Here is a 21,284-nt window from a genome sequence, read left to right on the forward strand (position 1 = left end):
TGGGTAATTAGCTTCCAAAGGCTTGGACCAGAGAGGTTCCGGGAGGATTGTAAAGAGAGAGAGAGAGGCGCCTTCCCCAGAGACGCCCGCTGGTCGGCTCCATTCGAGCCCACAACCTTACTGCAGGGCGCTCAAGAAAAGCCGGTGAAGAATAAAAGGAAGAGAGGAGGGGAGGAAGGGGCGGGGTTAGGGGCGGGTTTTGTTGTGGGCGTGGTCTCGCAGGCTCGGCTGGGCCCCAGATGTGCTGCCGCGGGCGAAACTGCCTTCGTAGACCCGCATGGCTTCCGCCGAAGAGGAGGAGCCACGCAGAGGCAGCTTCAGCCTTCAGCGCCACGCAAGACCCACCCTTTCCGCTGCTCGCAGGCCCTGCCAAATCCCCCTGGAGGACGTGGCTGTTATTAAGGAGGCGTGGCTTCTTTCGAGGAGGTGCAGTTCTAAGCAGGGGACAATTCTGCCAATGCCGCATTAGGCAGTCCCCCTAAACTGGCCTAGAGAGGGCGTGGCTGCAGCTGAGAAGAGGCAATTAACTCTCTGGGGCGGGATTGTCTCCTGATGGGCGTGGTTATCGCCGTGAGGGCCCCAATGCCAGTTACAGCAGGCAGAACCTGCAGGCCTCTTGTCACCAGGCAGAGGGCGGGTCTGCCTCTGAGGGGCGGGGCTACTGCTGTGGGGGCGGAGCCGCGCAGGGGCAGTTCCAGCCGGCCGCGTCGCGCGCGCGCCCCGCCCCTGCCGCAGCTCGCAGGCCCGCCCCGGCCCGCCCCTCCGCGCTTCTCAGGCAGCGGCAACGCGGAGCCGGTGTCCCCGAGCCGGGTGTGGGAGTGCAGCCGGGGCAGCATCGCCGAACCCGGAGTGGAGCGCTCGGCTCCGGCCCCGCGCTCCCCGCCTCCCGCCTTCTCGGGCCGGCGGCGGGCGAGCTCGCGGGCCGGGCCCCAGCTCTCCGGTGCCCCGCCGGTTGCCGGCGGTCCCCGCCCCCCGCCGAGTGCATGAGGTTGACGCTACTTTGTTGCACCTGGAGGGAAGAACGTATGGGAGAGGAAGGTGCGCCAGGCTGGGGGTCGGGGGAGGGGAGTTGGGAATCTCTGTGGGGCGCCCGCCGAGGCGAGGCCGCGCCCCTGCCTCTTAAGGACGCGCCTGCCCTTCCGAAGCCCGCAGGCCGTTCCCTGTCACCCTCCCACCCTCTTTCTCTCTTTCTCAGCCCCGGGATGAACCACTCTCGAAGATGGAGGAATCCCCTCTTCTCATATCCTATTCCCTTCTTACCCATCTCCCAGGTTACTACTGTTCATCCAGCATCTACCTTAGTCCTTAGTTTTCTTGTCCCCCGGTCCTCGATCTCCACCAGCGGCCGGGAATGGGGGGGGGCTTTGATACGGCCTGGCCCGGGAGCACTAAACTGCAGCAACCTTGGATCTGAGACGCAGACCCACGTTTACGGGACTTTCTGACCTTGAACCAGTCACTAACACCCAGGGACTCAGTTTCCCTATCTGTGCAGTTTTGGGACTAGGTGAATTGGGGAACTAGCGGCGGGGGCGGGGAGGACGAGGGGGGCACAAGAGAGCTGTGCATCCTGAATTCCGCAACCGAATACTGCAGCGGAACACCACCATAACTATCATCATACTATGACCTCCCCTTTTCCCTGCACCAATCCTAGTATTAAAGCAGTCTTGGCTAGAGTCCTTTCTCAGCCTCTTCTCCCTCACTGAGAGGTCTCAGGTTTAAAGCCGCATTACAGTTGGGGTTCAAAGGCCTCTGGGATCCCTTCATCCTGAATCAGAGACTGGGATCTCCCCTAGGTTTCTTTTTCAAAGCCCCCACAATAGGTTCATCTGGTCAAAGACAGGTTCTGTCTCCCACTCTCACACATCCCTGAAACCCTGTTTGGGGCACAGGCCCACCCTGTATTTAACAACACACTACTTTGCATGCTTGGGTACTTGCAGAGGTGAAGACAGTAGCTTTGGAGCCTGGCTGTGTGTCATAAAGAGAGGTCCCCTCTCTGGGGCTGAGGTTTCAGAGTCTGGAGAATGGAGAGGAGCAGGCTAAGGGAATTTTGCAGGGCCCACCAGCTCTAGGGGTGCAAGGTCCCAGGGATGACTAAGCATGTATAGTGTCTGCCTTAAGGAATTGTCAGAGGGCCTGGCTTTGCAGCCCTGGCCCCCCCCCCCCCATCACGGTTCAACAAGGGCTATCACATTTTAGTTTATGACCTTGCTACTTTAGTCTAGGATGGACCAGACCAGCTCTGCCTGTCCATTGCCCCTTTTGACACTGCAGGAAGGCAGGCAGGAGATGCTGTCACCAGAGTGCCATTCTCCACCTTGTTTCTAAATTCTGTTTTATATTTTTCCCTTTTACACTTGGCTGTTGCTGAAGGGAACGCCTCTGTTCTCCTCTATGTGTCCAGAGGAGCCTGGATAGGTTTGGTGACTTAAGTGTCCAAGAAGGACTCTCAGATGCTTATCTTTTATCCTCTCGCTTGGCAGAGGATACTCACCCTGTAGAGAAAGGCTCAGTGAGTGTGCAGGGCAGGCTAGACCACCAGCAAACTTCATCTTAAGAATGGCTCCTGACTTGGTTTCTACGCCTTACAGGAAGCGAGTTGCCTGTGTGTGCGAGCTGCGGCCAGAGGATCTATGACGGTCAGTACCTCCAGGCCCTGAATGCTGACTGGCATGCGGACTGCTTCAGGTAAGTAAGATGGACTGGCTGAAGGGTGGGTGCCCTCTGCAAAGCCTGCCTGACCCGGATGTTTCGCCCACTGCTGTCCTTGCCTGTTATTATCTCCAGTGGGTCCGTGGCCTCAGCTTCCTTTTCTTAAAATTAGCTCGTTTGTGGGGTATATGTGTGCATGTATGCATATATCTGTTGTTGCTGTCGTTGTCCTTATATTGAGGGGTGACGTGTGCATTTCATGAGCACATGCGGAGGTCACACTTGCGGTGGTCAGAGGACAGATACTGAGAGCCGGTTCTTTCCCTCCACCTTGAGGCTTTCTGGTTGTTTTCTGCTGTTGCGCTGCTAATTCAGACTAGCAAGTCTGAGAGCTTCCAACTGATTCTCTTGTCTCTTCCTCCCATCTGGAAGTCGGAAGATTATGGACACTTCCCAGTATATTTAGCTTGTTATACAGATTCCAGGGATCAAACTCAAGTGGCCAGGCTTCTCTAGCAAGCACTTTACCAACCCACCCATCACCTATCTCCCCAAAGTCCCCTCTATATATTTTTTGAAACAGGGTCTTATAGTCCAAGCCTGGCCTGGAACTTCTGAGCTCAAACCGTTCACCTACCTCAGCCTCCTCAGTAGCTAAGACTCTGGGTATGTGCCAACATGTCTCAGCTTGTCTAGTAAATTTTAGGTCCCACTTAGGGGCTGAGAATGTCTCAGTTGGTAGAGGGCTTATCTAGCATTCATGAAATCCTAGGTTCGATCCCAGCCCCACATAAACCAGGCATGTGACACATGCCTGTAAGCCTAGCACTCAGGAGATGGAGGCAGGAAGATTAGAAGTCTTAAGGTCATCCTCGGCTGAGTAGTGACTTCAGGGATACCCTGGGCTAGTGACTCCATCTCAAACAAACAAACAAAAATCTTCCTTAGAAAACTTAATATTTAAGGTAACATGATGTACTGTGTTAATAGTTACATTATATAGAATAAGAGTCCATACATGTTCAGGTGTAATTGTGTGTGTGTATATATATATATGTATGTTTGTGTGTGGTGCACATATACCTATGGGGAGGCAGAGGTAGACAGCAGGTGGCTTCCTCAAGTGCCCTCCAGTGTGTTTTTTGAGTGAGGGTCTCCTATTGCATCTGGAGTTCATCAATTTGGCTAAGTAGGGAGATCCAGGGATCTTCCTGTCTCCACACTGCCCCCTCCGACCCCAGTGCTAGAGTTACAGGAGCACATAGTATATCTGGCTTTTTTTTTTTAATGGGTCCTAGGGACTTTAGTCCTCATGCTTGTATGACAGACCCTTCACCAGCCAAGCCATCTCCCCAGCCCTCAGAAGTGATTTTCTTTTCAGTTGGAGGCTGGTGGAATTCACCATGAGGCACCCATGGTAGGGAGGGAACAGGCGGAAGAAGGCAAATGTTCACCTTAGCCTCATCAGATCTCAAGGGAATCCTAGCCTGTACCTAGGCCATAGCTGCCCTTAAAGATGTGTCAGCCAATGAAAATAGCCCTGACCTTCAGATACACACAGCCCAAGGCTATAGTCAAAGTCTTAGTAAAACAGTTGGCACCCATAGGTGGTCCAGTGGCCCACTAGGTCCACAAAGCAACCTTGTGCTATGCCTCAAGTTCAAAGCCACCCTGGGCTACATGTCCCTGTCTCAACAGAAGACTGAGGCATCCTTTTCTAACACTTAGCAGAAATCCGAATGCTTTACGTAGTTGGCAATTAGTTGTATCTCCCAAGGACAAATTGGGGCACAGAAAGGGTCAGTCTTCTGCCTGAAGTCACATGACCGGGAAGGAGTAAGAATATGCAGTGTCCACGCCGGGACCAGAAGAAAAGTAACTAACACATTCTGGGATTCAAAGCATACACTCAGAAGGAAGTCTCTCAGAGAGGTCCATAAAGAGATCTTGGTCCACAGAGGGCTGTTCACCCAGGGAGACAAGGCTGTGGGAACTGTTGGTAATGAGACACAGTAAGTCAATGGATAACGCAGTTAGGAGACCAAGTTCAGGTTGTGGGCATTGAATGCCAGGATTAGGCCCTTCTGGAGACAATAGAGAGGCAGCAGACAGCTGGGGAGCGTGCTGTTTGTTGAAGATTGTCATCTCAGTGGGCAGATGGCACAACTTGGCAGGACGAGACTGTCATAGTAATTCAGGGGTCTGACTCATTAGCCTGATTTAGGATTGTGACTGAAGAGGGAGGCTCTGTGGTACGGAAGGGGTTACATGGGGCTGGGGAGTCAACTCAGCTGATAACACATTTGCCTCAGGACCAGAGTTTGACCCTCGAAACCTACAAGTGTAGTGGTGCGTGTCTTTAATCCCAGCACTAGGGACATGGTGGCATGTGACAAAACCTATCCTGGGGTCTACTCACCACAGATAGGGAATCCATTACAGACCAAATACAAGTACCACCAAAGTCCAACTTTTTGAACCAATGAGTTTTGCTGGGGTTACTTCCAGGAATATTGGTGAGGAGTTACTTACAGAAGTGACTTAAAGACAGCTGCATCACCGAAGCCCAGCGTGGGTGACAGACAGCTCACAAAGCTGGGAACCTAGAGCCCACTGTGCAGGCTTCAGGCAGTCTCATCGGGTTAGAGACTGTCCTTTCAGTGATTTAATTGGTTTTAAACTCTTCCAGGCAACCCAGCTGGCTTCTGCTTTTTCCAGACAGCTGGTCTGGTCTGAGAGTTCTCTTTGCAGCTTAGCCTTGCTGCCTTTCTGAGAGGGGCTTTTATTGCTTCCTTTGGCAGAAAGGGGCCTACTGGGTCTGGTCAGTTTCAGGGACTTCCTGAAACTATTTTGAATTGTTTACCTTTCTCCTTCAGGAGCCTGCTGCAGGATGGATTTTTTTTTTTTTTTTTTTTTTTTTACTCTCTGAGGAAAACTCTTACACAGCAGGTGGAGTCTCACCAATTCTTGGGGTTCCCTGGTCATCTAGCTTAGCAGACAGACAGACCCAGGTCTCACTGGTAGATTCTTACTCGATAACAAAGTATCTGGCTGTTAAGGAGCCATGCCTGGGTTTGACCAAGGCCCTTCACATATGTACATACAAACTTGAGCACATATCTTCAAAAAGCACAAATTGCACATCTTTAATCCCTAATGCCCCCAAATCAGGGATGCAGCTGAAGGTCAGTTGGTAGAGTATTTGCTTAGCATGCAAAAAGCTCCGGGTTCAATCTCAACACAGTATAATACACGAGTGATTGCCTGAATATGGTTCTAGAACTCTTTGAGGTGGAAACAGGAGACTCAAGAGTCATGTTGAGCTACCTAGTGAGTTCAAGACCACCCTGGGCTACACAAGACACTATCTGAAAATTTTTAAAATGTCCTCAAAATGTAAATACCAACACCATGCCACCAATAGAAAGTTCCAGGCTGGACCTATTATGACAATTCATAGTAAAAAATACATATGTAGACATACTTTCAAATACTGTAGGTTGGGCTGGGAATGACTCGGCAGTTAAGAGTGCTTGTTGCCCTTGCAGAGGACCGGAGTGTGATTCCCCGGCACTAGTGTTAGGGTAGCTCACAGCCACCTCCAGTTCCAGGGAATCTAGTGCCCTCTTCTGACCTTTGCATGTACATGCATATATGCACATACACACGCACACACAAGTATACACACATACACACACACACATTGAAAAATAAATCTCTAAAAAAAGAACATTACATAAAATTTCCTTCAAGGGGACTAGAGAGATGGCTCAGTGATTAGGGACACTGACTGCTCTTCCAGAGGCCATAGATTCAATTCCCAGCACCTGTGTGGTGGATCACAATCATCTGTAATTCCAGTTCCGGAGGACCTGACACCCTCTTTATGGACAACCGCTTCTGGCCTCTGTGAACAGTAAGCACACATTGGTACACAGATGTGTGTGCACGCAAAATACCCATACATGTAAAATGTTTTCAAACTTGTAAAAAAGAATAAAAATTCCTTCTGGATATGTGGGTAAGTCCTGTCTGAAACATAAACGAATTGGCTGTTTATTTAGACTTGGGTCCCATTCCCAAGATCCCACACTGTACATAGGCAAATATTCCATAATCCAAAGTCACACAAAGCTCCAAACACTTGTAATCTCAAACATCTGAAGCTGTATTTGTAGTAGAAGATCGGATCACCCACCATCAAGCATGCATTCTTCCTAACTCTCTTTTCTCTCTCCCTCTCTCCCTCCTTCCTTCCCTCCCCCCCTCTCACTCTCTCCCCTTACTGTCATCCTTCATTCCTTCCTTCCTTCCTTTTCCTCCAGTGCTTGTGATCAGATCCTAGAGCCTTAGCGCTAGATAGATAATAAACCACCAAGCTCCAGCCCCAGCCCTTGGACTTTTGAGGCAAGAGTCTTGATACATAGCCTAGACCTGGCTCAGTCTCTCTCTCTCTCTCTCTCTGTGTGTGTGTGTGTGTGTGTGTGTGTGTGTGTGTGTGTGTGCGCGCGCGCGCACACGCGCGTGCGCTCATGTATGCGTGCATGCATGGTGTAGGTGTGGATAACTTGTCACCAGAGGTTACCTTGTGAGAATGAGTTCTCTCTTCCCTCCATTGTAAATATTGGGAATCGAACTCAGGTTGTCAGGCTTGGTGGCAGTTGCCTTTATCCCCTGATCCATCTTGCCAGCCCTCCACCTTATTTTTTGAAATAGTGTCTCTCTGAATCTCGAGCTTGCCATTTCAGCTAGGTTGGCCAACCAGTGAGCCCCTAAGGTCCTCCTGTGCCCACCCCTCAGGACTGGGGCTACAGATAAGCACCATTGTTCCTAGCTTCACATGGGTGCTGGGGATCTGAACTCGGGTCCTCACGCTTGCAAGGCAAGATCTTACCCATTGAGCCATCTCTCCAGGCCTCAAGCATTCTTCAGTGTCAATCCAGCATAACCATCCTTTAGCATCCGGTATTTGTCTAATTGCATGTGAGGAAGAGATTCAGCCACAGCAGGCACTTCAGTGAAGGTTGTCACTGCTTGCAGTGGGATCTGACTGTCTCTTACACGTTATGTATCTGCGGAGTTGAAGGGGTTCTGATGAGCAGGAGGTCTATACTAGGCAGAGGGTGTCCATTGTTAGTAGAGTTGGGGACAGGTTAGTTATGCCTGCCTGTCACTGGAGTGCAGTTAGATTTGCAACGGGGCCAAAAGGAATCAGGAAATTATCTTTAGGGGGCCCTGTGGCTGGCAGGGAAGGAAGGCACGAGACAGCCCCAAGGGTAGCCCCCTATGTTGTATTATAAAATGGAGGCAAGGGGCAGATGTCAGGGCCCTTGGCTTTGGGTAACCCACTCCATACCACCTAGAGAAGGGTGAGACTCAGATGGGGGCTGCAGAGAGAGAACATGTTCCATTATCTCTGAGGTGGAGGGACACAGGGTCTCAGTGGGGAAGGACCCACAGGCAATGAGACCTCCTGCTTCCATAGCAGAGTCTGCTACTTCACTTACAGTCAGAGCCTAGATCCCTACCTCCTCTATCCTGGCTCACTAACCGAAAAACAGCTCAGAGACAGATCACAGCTGCCCTGGGCACATGGCAGACAGGCAGTTAGCCTAACTCTCCACAGGACATCTGAGGCTCTATTTCCAATGACTTGAACCTCTTGGTGACATTGAGACCTTCCTTTTGTCCTCATTAAAACTACTTAGACTGGAGGGATGTGTGTGACAAGATTGGACAGCCTGCTACTCAGCCACCAGGTAGGGGAGGTGACATCATGAGTTGTCACATGCCCTGACTTCTGTGGCTTTCCGTGTGCTCTTCCAGGTGGAACACCCTGGTGTCCCTGAGTCAGCTCTTCACAAGCCCCTGTCCTATACAGACCCCCTCAGGACAGCCTGCGAGCCAAAGCACTGTGTATTGAGGCCGTTTGACTTATGAGGAAACAGGCAGGCACAGAGGTCATCTACGTGTCCAAGGACTCCATGTAGCCTGGCTGCAAAGCCTGCACTATGAAACCAGTGTATGCTCACGACTCTGTCCTGCCCCTCCCAGATGCAGGCTCCTGCCTTCCAGCAAGAAAGCCCGAGAAAAGACCAGAGATAGCATTCCAAGGAGGTGACAGTTCCGTACAGAGTGGAAGGAAGCGAGGGAGGAACTCCTCATGTTCAGAGGCACTGAGGCAGGGTGTGGTGGATTTGTCCCAGGAATCAGCAAAGCGCACTGCGGGACCAACACACAGGGTTCTAATAGAATTGTTCAGCCTCGTCGGCTTTTGTTCCTCACAGTGCTGGGTACCAGAGCCTTGGGCTTGCTAGGCAAGCCCTCTGCTAAATCTCCAAGCACTGATGCTCATGTGCAGGGGGTTGGGGGATCTGAGGTGTCACTCAGTAATAGCCCACTTGCCTTGCCTGTTCATTGTCTGGCACAACTGGGAGTTTACTATTCTGTCCTTTCACCCCATGTGGGACCCAAGGACCAAATTCAGGTCGTTAGGCTTGGTTGTGAGCATCTTTTCCTGCTGAGCAACCTTGTTGGGAGGGAGGGAGAAAGGGAGGCAGGCAAGCAGTGAGTCCTGGGGATTGAACCCAGGGCCTTCTGAATACCAGGCAAAAGCCCTATCTGTGTACTGTGTCCGAGCCTTCCAGCTGCATCGCTGTTTGTCTAGGGCAGCGGTGCTCAACCTACATGGAGTCACAACCCTTCTGGAAGTCACAGATCAGACATCCTGCACACCAAATATTTACATTACGATTCACAACAGTAGCAAAACTACAATTATGATGTAGCAACGATAATAATTTATGGTTGGGAGTCAGCCCAACATGAGGAACTGTGAGGCCACAGCGTTAGGAAGGCTGAGAAGTGCTGGCCTGTGGGGGTGGGAGTGGACTAGAGGAACTTGCAGAAGGTTCCCTGGCTATGCATGTTTCCTGAGTCCTCTGATCCAGGCTCTGAGTCCCACTGCAGTGTCTCTGCCTTTGTCCTGAAGGAAATCCCAGGCTGACATAGCAGGGAAGGCCATAGATGCTGTGACAGGTGTCCCGTGGAGCCAGGACACATGTCTGGAGATGCTCTCTGTTGACAGACAAAGGCATAAGAGCACTGGGGTTTCATCATCACAGGCGACCCTGTTTGTGCCCCACTGCCACACTTCCTAGTAGCTTTGCCCCCCACCCAGAAGATTAGAGGCAGGCCAGCAGTCCAGGGTTTCCTGGTCCCAGCCTTTTTGCCGTGCCAGGCCTGCAGGGTACTTTCCCAGGATCCTCTGTGCACCATCCCTAGAGCTCTGGCAGCTTGGGTAATCTCTCTAGAGACTGGGTGGGGTAGCCCTGAGCCAGGGCTGGTGAATGGGCTGTGGCCTGACAGGGAACCTCAGCTGAGAAAGAGTTCTCATTCAAGGAACTCCGTGTAAGGAGGATGCGCTGACCATGGCAAGTTGCCTTCTGTTCCCTTGGGGGTAGCACCGGAAGAGACAGCTGCTCTGAGACTTGTCCTTGTCCCTAGAGAGGTATAAGCACTCAGTGCTTTTGTCCAGGAAGAGGCCAAGGAGCACACAGGATATAGGCGATTTTCTCCAGATCAGGAGGGCTAGAAGTGGGGATAGAGCCTGAATCCTTCTCCACCTCCCTAATTGTACTCACCTACATCCCTTCTTCCTGCCCATAGTCAGAGCCCCTCGAAAGTTGCTTCCTTGCCACATAGTCAGAGCCTAGTTCCCTCTCATAGAGTCTGAACTTAGCTCTCTCTTCCTAGGGTCAGAGCCCAGATCCTTTCTCCCTGCCTCTTACCTGGAGTCATTTCTCCACCTCTAGTCCTAACCTAGATCCCATGTTTTCCGACTTCCTACCTGTAGACAGAGCCTAGCACCTACTCCTGCCTACCTCTCTACCTTCAGTCAGAGTGGAGACCACTCCTTGCTGACTTCTGCCTGAGCAGAGATCTCTCCCCCTCTGCTGTGACCAAAGCCCAAGCCAAAGACACTTTGGCTGCTTCCTGTCACAGGCTGAGAAAGAGGCCTTCCTCAGCCACGCTTCTGCCTCCTCCCCTGTGGTGTGGCCACACAGGCCCTACCCCCTGCAGCCTCCAATCCTGAACCCCTGCGGTAGGATGGGGAAGCTTTGGCCAGGCAACCCATGAGCTCCTGCAGGCCTCCAGAGTCTCCACACATAGCTGCAGAGGATGCAGCCAGCCTTGCTCCTGAGAAGGACCCGCTGCCTCCGTGGGGCTAAGTAAGTAGAAAGCCCCTTCCCCACCTGTCCTGGGCTTAGAGGCTAGGGCTCGAGGAGGAGACTAAAGAACAGGCCTATCTTCGGATTGCTGTGGGGCAGAACTGAAACTCTGTAGAGAGATCAGCCATGAGGAACATGAGGAAAGCAGGCTGCCACTGACCCCCACCCCCAACCAACTGCTCAGTCTTTCCCCCTAGTGTCCCAGAATGAGGAGGGGGAACCTTATACCTGTCACTGGGAGACTTAGCCCAGTGTCCCTTGCCACAGAGCCCCTCATCTTTTCCCTCCTCCCCAGGGTCCTCTCCTGTCCTGCCCCCAGCCTGGTTCTGGAGAAGATCATGGGACAGTCTCCTCAGGAATTTTACCTAGCTGGCTCTGGCACCAGCTCTAGGCCCCATCTACTTACTACCTGACGTACCTACCTCTCTTGACATGGTGGATTCTTTTTGAGATAGGGTCTCATCTATTCAAGGCTGACTTTACACTGGCTAGGTAACCCAGAATGACCTCAAACTCCTGATTCTCCTGCCTCCAGCTCTCAAGTCCTGGCATTACAGGCATGCATCACCACCTTTGCCGTTGCCAGGAATGGGAGCCAGGGCTTTCTAATTGTGAGGCAAGGACCCTACCAACTGAGCCACATGCCCTGCACATCTCAATGTGCTTTGTAGAGAACCAGGATGGTGTTTGGTCCTCCTACCTTCTCTGGCTCCTCTCTGGATACGGCCTGGGGATTAAGGGGCTGGACAAGGTCAGAAGCTCCTTTGTGCCTTCCATCAGCAAAGGTCTGTTGAAGGCCAGGACCAGCCACCACCCCCTGAGCCCAAATGAAGCCCTAGCTGATCTAACCACAGACAGAAGCCCGGCGTCGTGGGATGCACCTGCCATCCCAGCACTGGACAGGTAGAGGCAGGAGGATGGGAAGCTCGGGGATGGTCTGGGGACATAGCTGAGTCAGTAGAGTGCTTGCTCTGCATGCTTGAATCTTTGGGTTCCATCCCCAGCACTGGATCAACTGAGCTAGAAGACTCAGCACTCATGGTAGAAGTGGGATCCGGAGTTCAAAGTCATCTGCTGCATAGCGAGTTCAAGGCCAGCCTTGGCTATGTGAGACCCTCTCTCAATAGAGGGTGAAGGGGTGGGGGTGGACAGATACACAGACAACAGAGAGGTGCCTAAGCAGTACTAAGGGTGCTGGAAGGGATCAGACCCCTTGGGGGGGGGTGTTTGCGGAACATTGATGCTGCTGCTCTGCAGTGCGGGGGGGCGGGGGGGGGCTTCAAGGAAGTCATGACCTGGTAGGGGGTGTGCTGAGCAGAGCTGGTGAGCAAGTCATGGTCAGGGTGTTCTGCTGCAGTGGCTGCGGCTCGGCTCCTCGGAAGCAGTGATGAATGAGTGGGTGGAGGAGGAGCCGGGGAGTTTCCTACTAGATGAACTTAAGAGCTTTTTCACCCGGTGTGGGATGTAACTGCTCCTCAGTCCACACCCATGGGGGAATGGGCGGGCGTTGAGAAGAGGCTCTGCTTCCTGCAGCATGACACTGGGGAGTGATGGGCAGACCCCTGTGACACTCCTGTGACCCAGGCGTGGACAGGAAGCAAGTCATTGATAGTGTAGGACTGGGGACCTTCCTGAAAGGGCAGGATCTGCACTGCCTCTTTGAAGTGTGAGGTCCTTTCTGTGGCATCTTTTGTTAACGTTTTAAAGACCCTAAGAGGGATATACTGGGGCCCCCGTGTTCAGAGACTCCTCCCTGCCACAGCCTCCCAGCAGTGCAAAGCCCCTCCCCTACACAGCCTGCCCTAGGCTGTTGCCTGGAGAGTTGGGACAGTAGGCATGACGTCATGACTCCTGCCCTGCACTCACTGTCTCCGCCTCTGCTGCTCTGAATCCCCAGGGACTCCTCACCAGGCCCTTTCCTGGGTAGACCACCCCACCCAGTTACAACTGAACTCTGACATTTTGTGCTCTCTGGCCTGAGCTCCTCCCTGCAGGCCAGGCACCCAGACAATGGGAAACAAACTGGGATCTTCTTAAAGGGACAGTGTCCCACCAGCTATTGTACAGCTCTCCTTTCCTGTCTTCTTCTCAGTTACAGTTCTAGCAAGCCATTGATATGGGGGAGAGGGGAACGAACAGTCTTACCCACCTATTCTACATTGGTACCCAGGACAGTCCAGCTCCTCCTGGTCCCATGTGACCCACAGGCATATCTAGGCACAAAGAACCTTAGAGCCAGCTCTCCAGATCCCAACAGGCTCACTGGAGAGTCCCCATCCACCAGGATGCTTGGACTAGGAGAAGTTGGGCACCTATTTTAAAGACAAAGACACCATTCCTCTCCATCTGCCCTTCAGCCCCGACCCCAGCCTCCCTGGTTCTCTCTTAGGCTAAGATGGACTGCTGGCTTTGCTGACCCTGGGCTGAGGGAGGACAGGGATGTGGACTTTATGGTGGGTGGTAGCTGATCCCTGGATGTTCTCATGAAGAAGGCCTGAGGGCTGCAGAGCTTTGGGAAGCTACTGCATCTTCACTGGCGGTGACCTGTCTGCATCCTGAGCCCAGTCCCTACCTAGCTTAATAAGCCCAGACTAGCTCTGCGGGGCCTGTGCTTGTGAGTGGAACCTGGGTAGCTTGGGGTCTTTACAGCTCATCTCCCCTGAGGGATTTTGTCTTGTTGGTTTTTATGTGGGTTTTTGTTTTGAGCTGGTGTTTTCCTACAGGGCTGGCCTGCAGGCTGGTCTTGACTCACCATACACGCACCTGCCTCCCAAGGGCTAACAGAGAAGGCGCTGACATTCAGGTCTCCCTGCTGTAAAGGGTCAGAGCCCTGAGATGCCAGAGGACAGTGTAGGGAAAAGCCAGCGGGTCCATTAGTGTGAGGCCTGCGGTTTGCTTTGTGCTCCCCATCCGTGTTCCCCAGCTCTGTTCCTCCATTTGGCGGGCGACCAAGAACAAGTCACCTTCCTTCTGAGCCATCTTTGTATGAGAGGAAATGGGCCCAGGTTAGAAGCTGCTCTCACCTCTGAGGCCAGCAGGTAGACCAGGTCCTTTAGCCCACCCTGGCCGGACTGAAATGGATGGTTGTACAGGCCGTGCACAGAAACAGCTGAGAGGGAGTTGGGCACATGACACCTTTAATCCCAGTACTAAGGAGAAGGAAGCAGGCAGGCCTCTGTGAGTTCAAGGCAAGCATGCTCTACATAAAGAGGGACAGCCAGGGCTAGAGAGAGAGAGAGAGAGAGAGAGAGAGACCATGTCTCCAAAACCTAAGAAAGTAAAAAGTTGTAGTGGATAAAGCAGCGAGATGGCTCATCTGGTACAGAAGCTTGCGGCACAAGTCTGATGAACTGAGTTCAGTTCCCAGAACTTATGTAAGAGTCCAAGGAGAGACCTGATTCCCTAGAGTCATCCTACAGCCTCCACATATACACCGAGGCTCACACATGCTCATACACTACAATAATATTTTGGGCAAGGAACGTCCTACCATGTATCTCTGGCTGTCCTGACCTGGCTATGTAGACCAGAGTTCCACCCATGGCTGCCTCTGAGTGTTGAAATCAAAGGTGTGCTCCACTGTGCCTAGTCATTAGTAATTAAAAAACAAACAAATAAAAACAGATATTGGGGCCCATTTCTGTCCCTGGTCTCACAGTCTAAGCTCTGGATTTCTGTATAAGCTACCTGTATTCACAAGGTCCAACTGCTTTTAATTGTTCTGATTTTTCTTTTTACCTTTCACATTTTTAAAATTTTGGTTAATTAATTAAATTGGAGGACAAGTCTTATGTCGTCCAGCTTATTCTGAAACTTGTCATGTAGCCCAGGCTGGCCTCGAACTCACATGCCTTTCCTTCGTCTTTTTTAGTGTCTGTTTTATTTTATGTGTATGAGTGTTTTGCTTGTGTGTGTGTGTGCCTGGTACCCACAAAGGCCAGAAGAGGATGTCAGATCCCCCAGAACTGCTGTTACAACTAAATGGTTGTGAGCCACCATCTAGGTGCTGGGAATTGAACTCAGGTCCTCTGGAAGAGTAGCCAGTGCTCTTAAGCACTGAGCCATCTCTCCAGCCCCTCCTCCTTTTACTTTTGAGATAATATTTCATGTTCTGGTCTGGCCTGGAACTCTATACTATAGACTGTGTAACCAAGTATGACCTTCAACTCCGGATTGCCTTGCCACTAGACAGGTTAGTACCACCAGCCCAGTATAATTCTTTGTGTGTGTTGGAGACAGGGTCTTGATGTAACCCCTGCTAACGGCAACTCTGAGATTCCCTCAGCTTCTCAACTGCTGAGATTATAGCCCTACCTTTCCTCTGTTCCTGGTTACCCTTCTCTTTGTTTTGTTTTGGGGTTTTTTGTTTGTTTTTTTTTTAAGATTTTTTATACACACACACACACACACACACACACACACACACACACACACACACACACACGTGCTCTATTTGCATGTACACCTGCATGCCAGAAGAGGGCATCAGATCTCAGTATAGATGGTCATGAGTTACCGTGTGGTTGCTGGGGAATTGAACTCAGGACCTCTGGAAGAGCAGCCAGTGCTCTTAACCGCTGAGCCATCTCTCCAGGTTTTGGTTTGTTCGTTTGGTTTGTTTTTTGAGACAGGTCTTTATATATGCTAGGCAAGCTCTACCAACAGAAGTACACCTTCAGCCCTTATTTTATTTTGATTTTTTTCAAAAGCAAAATCTTATACATACCTGTAGATAGCAACTGGAAAGACGGCTCTAGGATCAAGAATCCTTGCTGCTTTTGCAGAGCAGTTAAGTATGTACCTGTGCATCTGCATCATCAACTGCTTGTAAGTCCAGTTCCAAGGAGTCCGGTGTTCTCTGGCCTCCACAGGGACCGTACACACATGACACACGTACAGACAAAGCAGGCATACTCGAGTGAACAGGAATTGTTTTTTAAATTAAACCAGCTGTGCTGAGATGGTAGCCGGCCATCCTCAGCCCCGCCCCCTTCCACCCAGGTGCTGTGAGTGTAGCGCCTCCCTTTCACACCAGTACTATGAGAAGGATGGACAGCTCTTCTGCAAGAAGGACTACTGGGCCCGCTATGGCGAGTCTTGCCACGGGTGCTCCGAACATATCACCAAAGGGCTGGTCATGGTAAGCTACCTTCCCCTACCTGCCCACCTCCTAAGGCAAATGTGCATTCTCTCCCCGCCAATGTCCCCTGTGCATCCGAGCCCATCTCTTTATCTGTCCAGACCTTTCAGTCCTCTACCCGTCCAGCAAGATTCTGTCTGGGTTACCTTGCTTTCCCCTAAGAGGAGAATGATGATGGCTGTGGGGACAGTGGACACCACTAAGCTTTGTGTTGTGTCCTCACCCCTGCAGGTGGCCGGGGAGCTGAAGTACCACCCTGAGTGCTTCATCTGCCTCGCCTGTGGAACCTTCATTGGCGATGGAGACACCTACACACTGGTGGAGCACTCCAAGCTGTACTGGTGAGTACTGTGGGCTTGTTCCCGCCTGGGGGCCTGCACTGTCACCAAGGCTGCCCATACGAAGGCCTTTATGGTACCATAAAAGCTATACTACTCTGTAGTGAGTTCCAGGCCAGAACAGTACAGACACAGTACCAGACTCCACCTGGTAAAACAGGAGAGGGTAAGTGCCATTGCTCCCTGCCTCCATTAGACATGGCAGGAATTGAAGTGCCTGTCACCCCAGCTTTTCAGGAGGCCAGTACAAGAGAATTGCTAGGCCAGTCTGGGCAACTTAGTGAGATACAATCTCAAGAAAAAAGAGATCTGGGACCATAGCTCAGTGGTAGAGCCCCTGCCTAGAATTCCTCAATGAGGGGCTGGGGGCGTGGCTCAGTGATAGAACCCCTGCCTAGAATCCCCCAGTGAGGGGCTGGGGGCGTGGCTCAGTGATAGAACCCCTGCCTAGAATCCCTCAGTAAGGGGCTGGGGGTGTGGCTCAGTGGTAGAGGGCTTCCATGTCATTAGTAAGGGTCTATGTTCAGTCCTAGTACTACCAAAAAACAAAAGAAGAAACTGACAGAAACCAGAAGTGCCCCCCCACACACACTAGCTCTCTTCCTTCTGCCTCTGCAGTAGAACTCTGATTCTAGCCACAGAGCTGGCACAGACCCCACAAGCTACAGATACCATCACCAACAGCAGGTCTGTTCCTGCTCTAGACAGCAGCGACACACTTGCGCATCCCCAGGCCCTCCCACACTTAAAGCCACTGCCTTCCAATGCAGTGACCCCAAGTGTGATGATCAACAGACCTCCAAACGGTGCTTCAGATCACATTTGCACCAAGCCAGCGCGCCTTCCACCTCTCCCCCAGCCCATCTTAGGTTTACTAACTGGCATGCCACACTGAGGCCCAGCATCCAGGGATTTCACTGAGGTTTTGTTTAAGTCATTGGGCCACATGATTATGATGTCTCTAGCCTACTCCTGGGAATCCAGGCTGGCTAGAAGCCCCAAGCCTTCAGTCACCGTTAGTGACTGTGGGACCAGCCCTGATGTGACTCATTTGCATAGACTCAAGCATCCTCCAAGGGGCTCATAAATAACAAAGATCCCCCTGTTCCAAGGACTTAGAGTCTTTCTCCCCAGAGCCAGGGACAAAACACCAGACAGATTCTCTCTTATGAAACACCAACAGAGCTGGATTTGAGAACAACTGACCCAATCCCAAATGGGTTTTTAATGACTTCCTCCCAAAGGAGATGTATCCGCAAGGGGCTCTCCCTGTCTTGGCCATCTGACAATATCACCGGATAGACAGAGCCAAAATGGGGCCAGTGAGATGGCTCAGTATGTAAAGGTGCTTGCTGCCAAGCCGAATGAACCTGAATCCCATCCCCAGAACCCACATGGTGGAAGGAGAGACCTGACTCACAAGTCGTCCTCTGACTTCCATACTCTGTGGCATGGGTATCCCCCCCAAGCCCATAGACACAAAAACAAAATTAGTAAGTGCAATGAAAAGACATAACAGCCTGATGGGATGCCTCGGCAGGTAAAGGCATTAGCCACTAAACTTAACAAACTTAGTTTAATCCATGATGGAAGGAGAAAACCGATTTCTGCAAAGTTTTTTAACTTCCATATGTATTGGCACACATATAGTTAAGCAAACACACAAAAATAAATGTAAAAAAAAAAAATTTTAACCAGAATAACAGACCCAGAGTTGGGTGTGCTGAGACAACTGAGCATGCCCAGTGTTGCCCTGCATCCCACCAGCTTGCTCTGGACTGCAGAAAAGCATTACTGACTTCTCCCCCGTGCTCTTTCTTCCCTTTCTCTTTGGATCCGCACCGTCGATGACCTTCATAGTGGGCAGTGCTACTACCAGACTGTGGTAACTCCAGTCATCGAACAGATCCTGCCCGACTCCCCCGGCTCCCACCTGCCCCACACAGTCACCCTAGTGTCTATCCCAGCCTCCGCTCATGGCAAACGAGGCCTGTCTGTCTCCATCGACCCCCCTCACGGCCCACCAGGATGTGGCACGGAACACTCGCACACCGTCCGAGTCCAAGGGTGAGTGGGCTGCCACGCCGGGTGGGGGCTCTGTTGTAGCGACCTGATTAGTATTAGCGCTCTGCTGCTGTGACAGGATTCCTGACATAAACAACCTGAGTGGGGGAGAGGAAGGATTCCACCTGAGGTGGAAATTGCAGTTCTGTGGTTCTAGTTGTAACCTTTAAAATAAAAGATTTTACACGGGTGTTTTGCCTGCATGTATGTCTGTCATCACACACATGCACGCCTGGTGGCCACAAGGGTGACTGGAGCTAGAAGGTTGTGAGCCATCAGGTGGTTGCTGGGAACAGAACCCTGGTTCTCCGCAATAGCAGCCAGAGCTCTTAACTGCTGAGCCATCTCTCCAGCCCGTTTTATCTTACTATTAACTGTGCTTAACGACAGGCTCACGGTGGCACCTTCATGCTCTACATAATGCATTTGGTCACACTCCCCATCCCTCCTGTTCCCCTCCCACTTGCATGGATCCCTCATTCTTTGCAACTCTTCTTTCAGGTATTTTCCTTTTTGGGGGTGTGTGTGACCCAATGTGTTTCATCAGAGTTGCTCACAGAGGATAACTCCCTAACTCCGGGGTTACAAGCACAGCCACTGTTTGACTTAAAAAAAAAATATATATATATATATATATATTTTTTTTTTTTTTTATTTATTGTGTATGTGTGTGCATGTGTCTTGGCTTTTGGTTTCCTCTTGGGGCTCAAGGGCACAGGTCAGAGGGGAACTAGTCTAACCACAGCTTTATCCTCAGAGTGGACCCAGGCTGCATGAGCCCAGATGTGAAGAATTCCATCCACATTGGAGACCGGATCTTGGAAATCAATGGCACGCCAATCCGGAATGTGCCGCTGGACGAGGTAGACGGACACAAGGCTGGGCGGGATGGGGTGGTAGGAGCTTCACCCCTGAGCTCTGCCGCGGCCTCAGGAGACTCACCTGTCCACACCTGTCCCCAGATTGACTTGCTGATCCAGGAGACCAGCCGCCTGCTCCAGCTGACCCTGGAGCACGACCCCCATGACTCACTGGGCCATGGGCCAGTGTCGGATCCCAGCCCGCTGGGCTCCCCGGTGCACACCCCCAGCGGACAGGCAGGCAGCTCTGCCCGGCAGAAACCTGTCTTGTGAGTCAACCTGTTCCTCAGCTTCTTTTACACGGGTGTCTGGTCTACGTGTATGGCTGTGCACCACATGCATGCCTGGTGGCCACAAGGGTGTCCAGTCCTCTGCAGCTGGAAGCTGTGAGCCTGCCTGGCAATTCTGTAAGAGTAGCTTGTGCTCTCACTCCAAGCTTCCCCCCATCCCATCAACTCCACCAGTCAGTGTAGGAAGACCTGGGGATGAGAAAGCGAGCAGCGCCCCCAGCTGGAAGTTACAGAGACCTTCCCAGGCAGGCCCACATCTTGTATTTTCTGTTGGTCCCTCGTTTACTTTGCTGGGGAGGGGAGCACTGAGATGGGCCCTGAGAGCTCCTCAGTGCCTCGTATCGGTCAGACTCAGGTTGTCAGGCTTGGTGACAAGTGTCTTTATCTGCTGAGCCATCTTGTAGGCCTTCTGTCTGCTTTTAAAGTTTAAGAGGCGTGCCAGACTGTTTTCTGTAGGCAGATGAACAGAGCAGGGAGGTACCAGTGAGGAGGAGGCACAGGTAAGACATATTTTGAGGCCAGGCTCTAGGTCAGTGTTCAGAGTACTCACCGAGTTTACACAGAGCTCCAGGTTCCATCCCTAGTACCACATTGACCAGGCGTGGTAGCACACACTTGTAACACATGTGGTGGCACACACTTGTAAACTCAGCACTCAGGAGGTAGAAGCAGGAGGATCAGAAGTTCAAGTTCATTCTTGGCTACCTAGTAAGTTGGAGGCTAGCCTGGGCTACATAAGACCCTATTTATTAAAAATAAGTGACCTCCCCCAATTTTATCACTTTAGTGTGCCAACTCTTGAAATTTTAAAAAAATAGTTGCACTAATATAGGTAGGATTGGTACAGATTGCATTCATGTGACTTGTCATTCGTCATCATGGATACATAGCTCGTTCTTTATAAGCTACATGTGTGTTCTTGCTAGTCTTCCACTCATGTTCCTCAGTGGGGATACAGAGTGCAGGGTTTGGCTCCAGGGGTAGGAGTGATTGTTGTGCCCTCATGAAGACCTCAGTTCAGACCCCCAGCAGCACCATGCAAAAGACCACACACCTGGAACTCCAGCGCAGGGTTCAGTCAAGAGACCTTGTCTCAAAAGGACGCTGGAAGGCTGGACCAGCAGTTAAAAGCTAAGAGCAAGCCAGGTGTAGTGGCACATGCCTTTAATCCCAGCACTTTGGGAGCAGAGGCAAATGGATCTCTGCGTTAGAGGCCAGCCTCCACAGTGAGACCCTGTCTCGGGGGAACAAAAGACTTAAGAATGTGTACATTCTTGCAGGACCAGAGTCTGGTTCTTGGCACCCACTTTGGGTGGCTGACCTCTGCCTGTTCCCGGGGATCTGATGTCCTTTATCTGGCCTCCACGGTCATTGTACTTACATGCACAAACCCACACATACAGATAACTACAGATACTAAGTCTAAATAGGACTAAATAGGACGGCAGAGAGTGATTGAGGAAAATACCTGACATTTACTTAGGCCTCTACATGCTCACACACAAATATGCATACACACTCATGGACACATGCATACAACACACACAAAACTATCATGAGGGACTACAACCTTGGTTTCTGGCATCCAGTTCCCCCACCCTACCCCCCATTTCTTGGCTTGTTTGGATGATTTTTAGTTTATTTACGTTTTCCTTCATACATAGCCCAGACTGGCTTTGAACTTGTGATTTTTGTGCCTCCAT

The 21,284-nt window shown here is 51.4% G+C and overlaps 1 protein-coding gene across 1 annotated transcript in view; it reads left to right on the plus strand.

The window, feature by feature from the left end:
• The first annotated feature begins 781 nt into the window (after positions 1–781).
• LIMK1 (LIM domain kinase 1) overlaps positions 782–21,284 on the plus strand; it is a 31,001-nt gene continuing 10,498 nt past the window's right edge. Inside the window, exons 1-7 of the mRNA XM_080940770.1 lie at positions 782–1,038; positions 2,598–2,694; positions 15,891–16,029; positions 16,261–16,370; positions 18,228–18,434; positions 19,189–19,294; positions 19,394–19,560. Coding sequence (XP_080796896.1) covers positions 984–1,038; positions 2,598–2,694; positions 15,891–16,029; positions 16,261–16,370; positions 18,228–18,434; positions 19,189–19,294; positions 19,394–19,560 — 881 coding nt within the window. The 5' untranslated portion in view covers positions 782–983. The remainder of the gene's footprint in view (positions 1,039–2,597; positions 2,695–15,890; positions 16,030–16,260; positions 16,371–18,227; positions 18,435–19,188; positions 19,295–19,393; positions 19,561–21,284) is intronic.

This window comes from Micromys minutus (genome assembly GCF_963924665.1).
Source record: "Micromys minutus genome assembly, chromosome: 29".
Classification (NCBI taxonomy): Eukaryota; Metazoa; Chordata; class Mammalia; order Rodentia; family Muridae; genus Micromys; species Micromys minutus.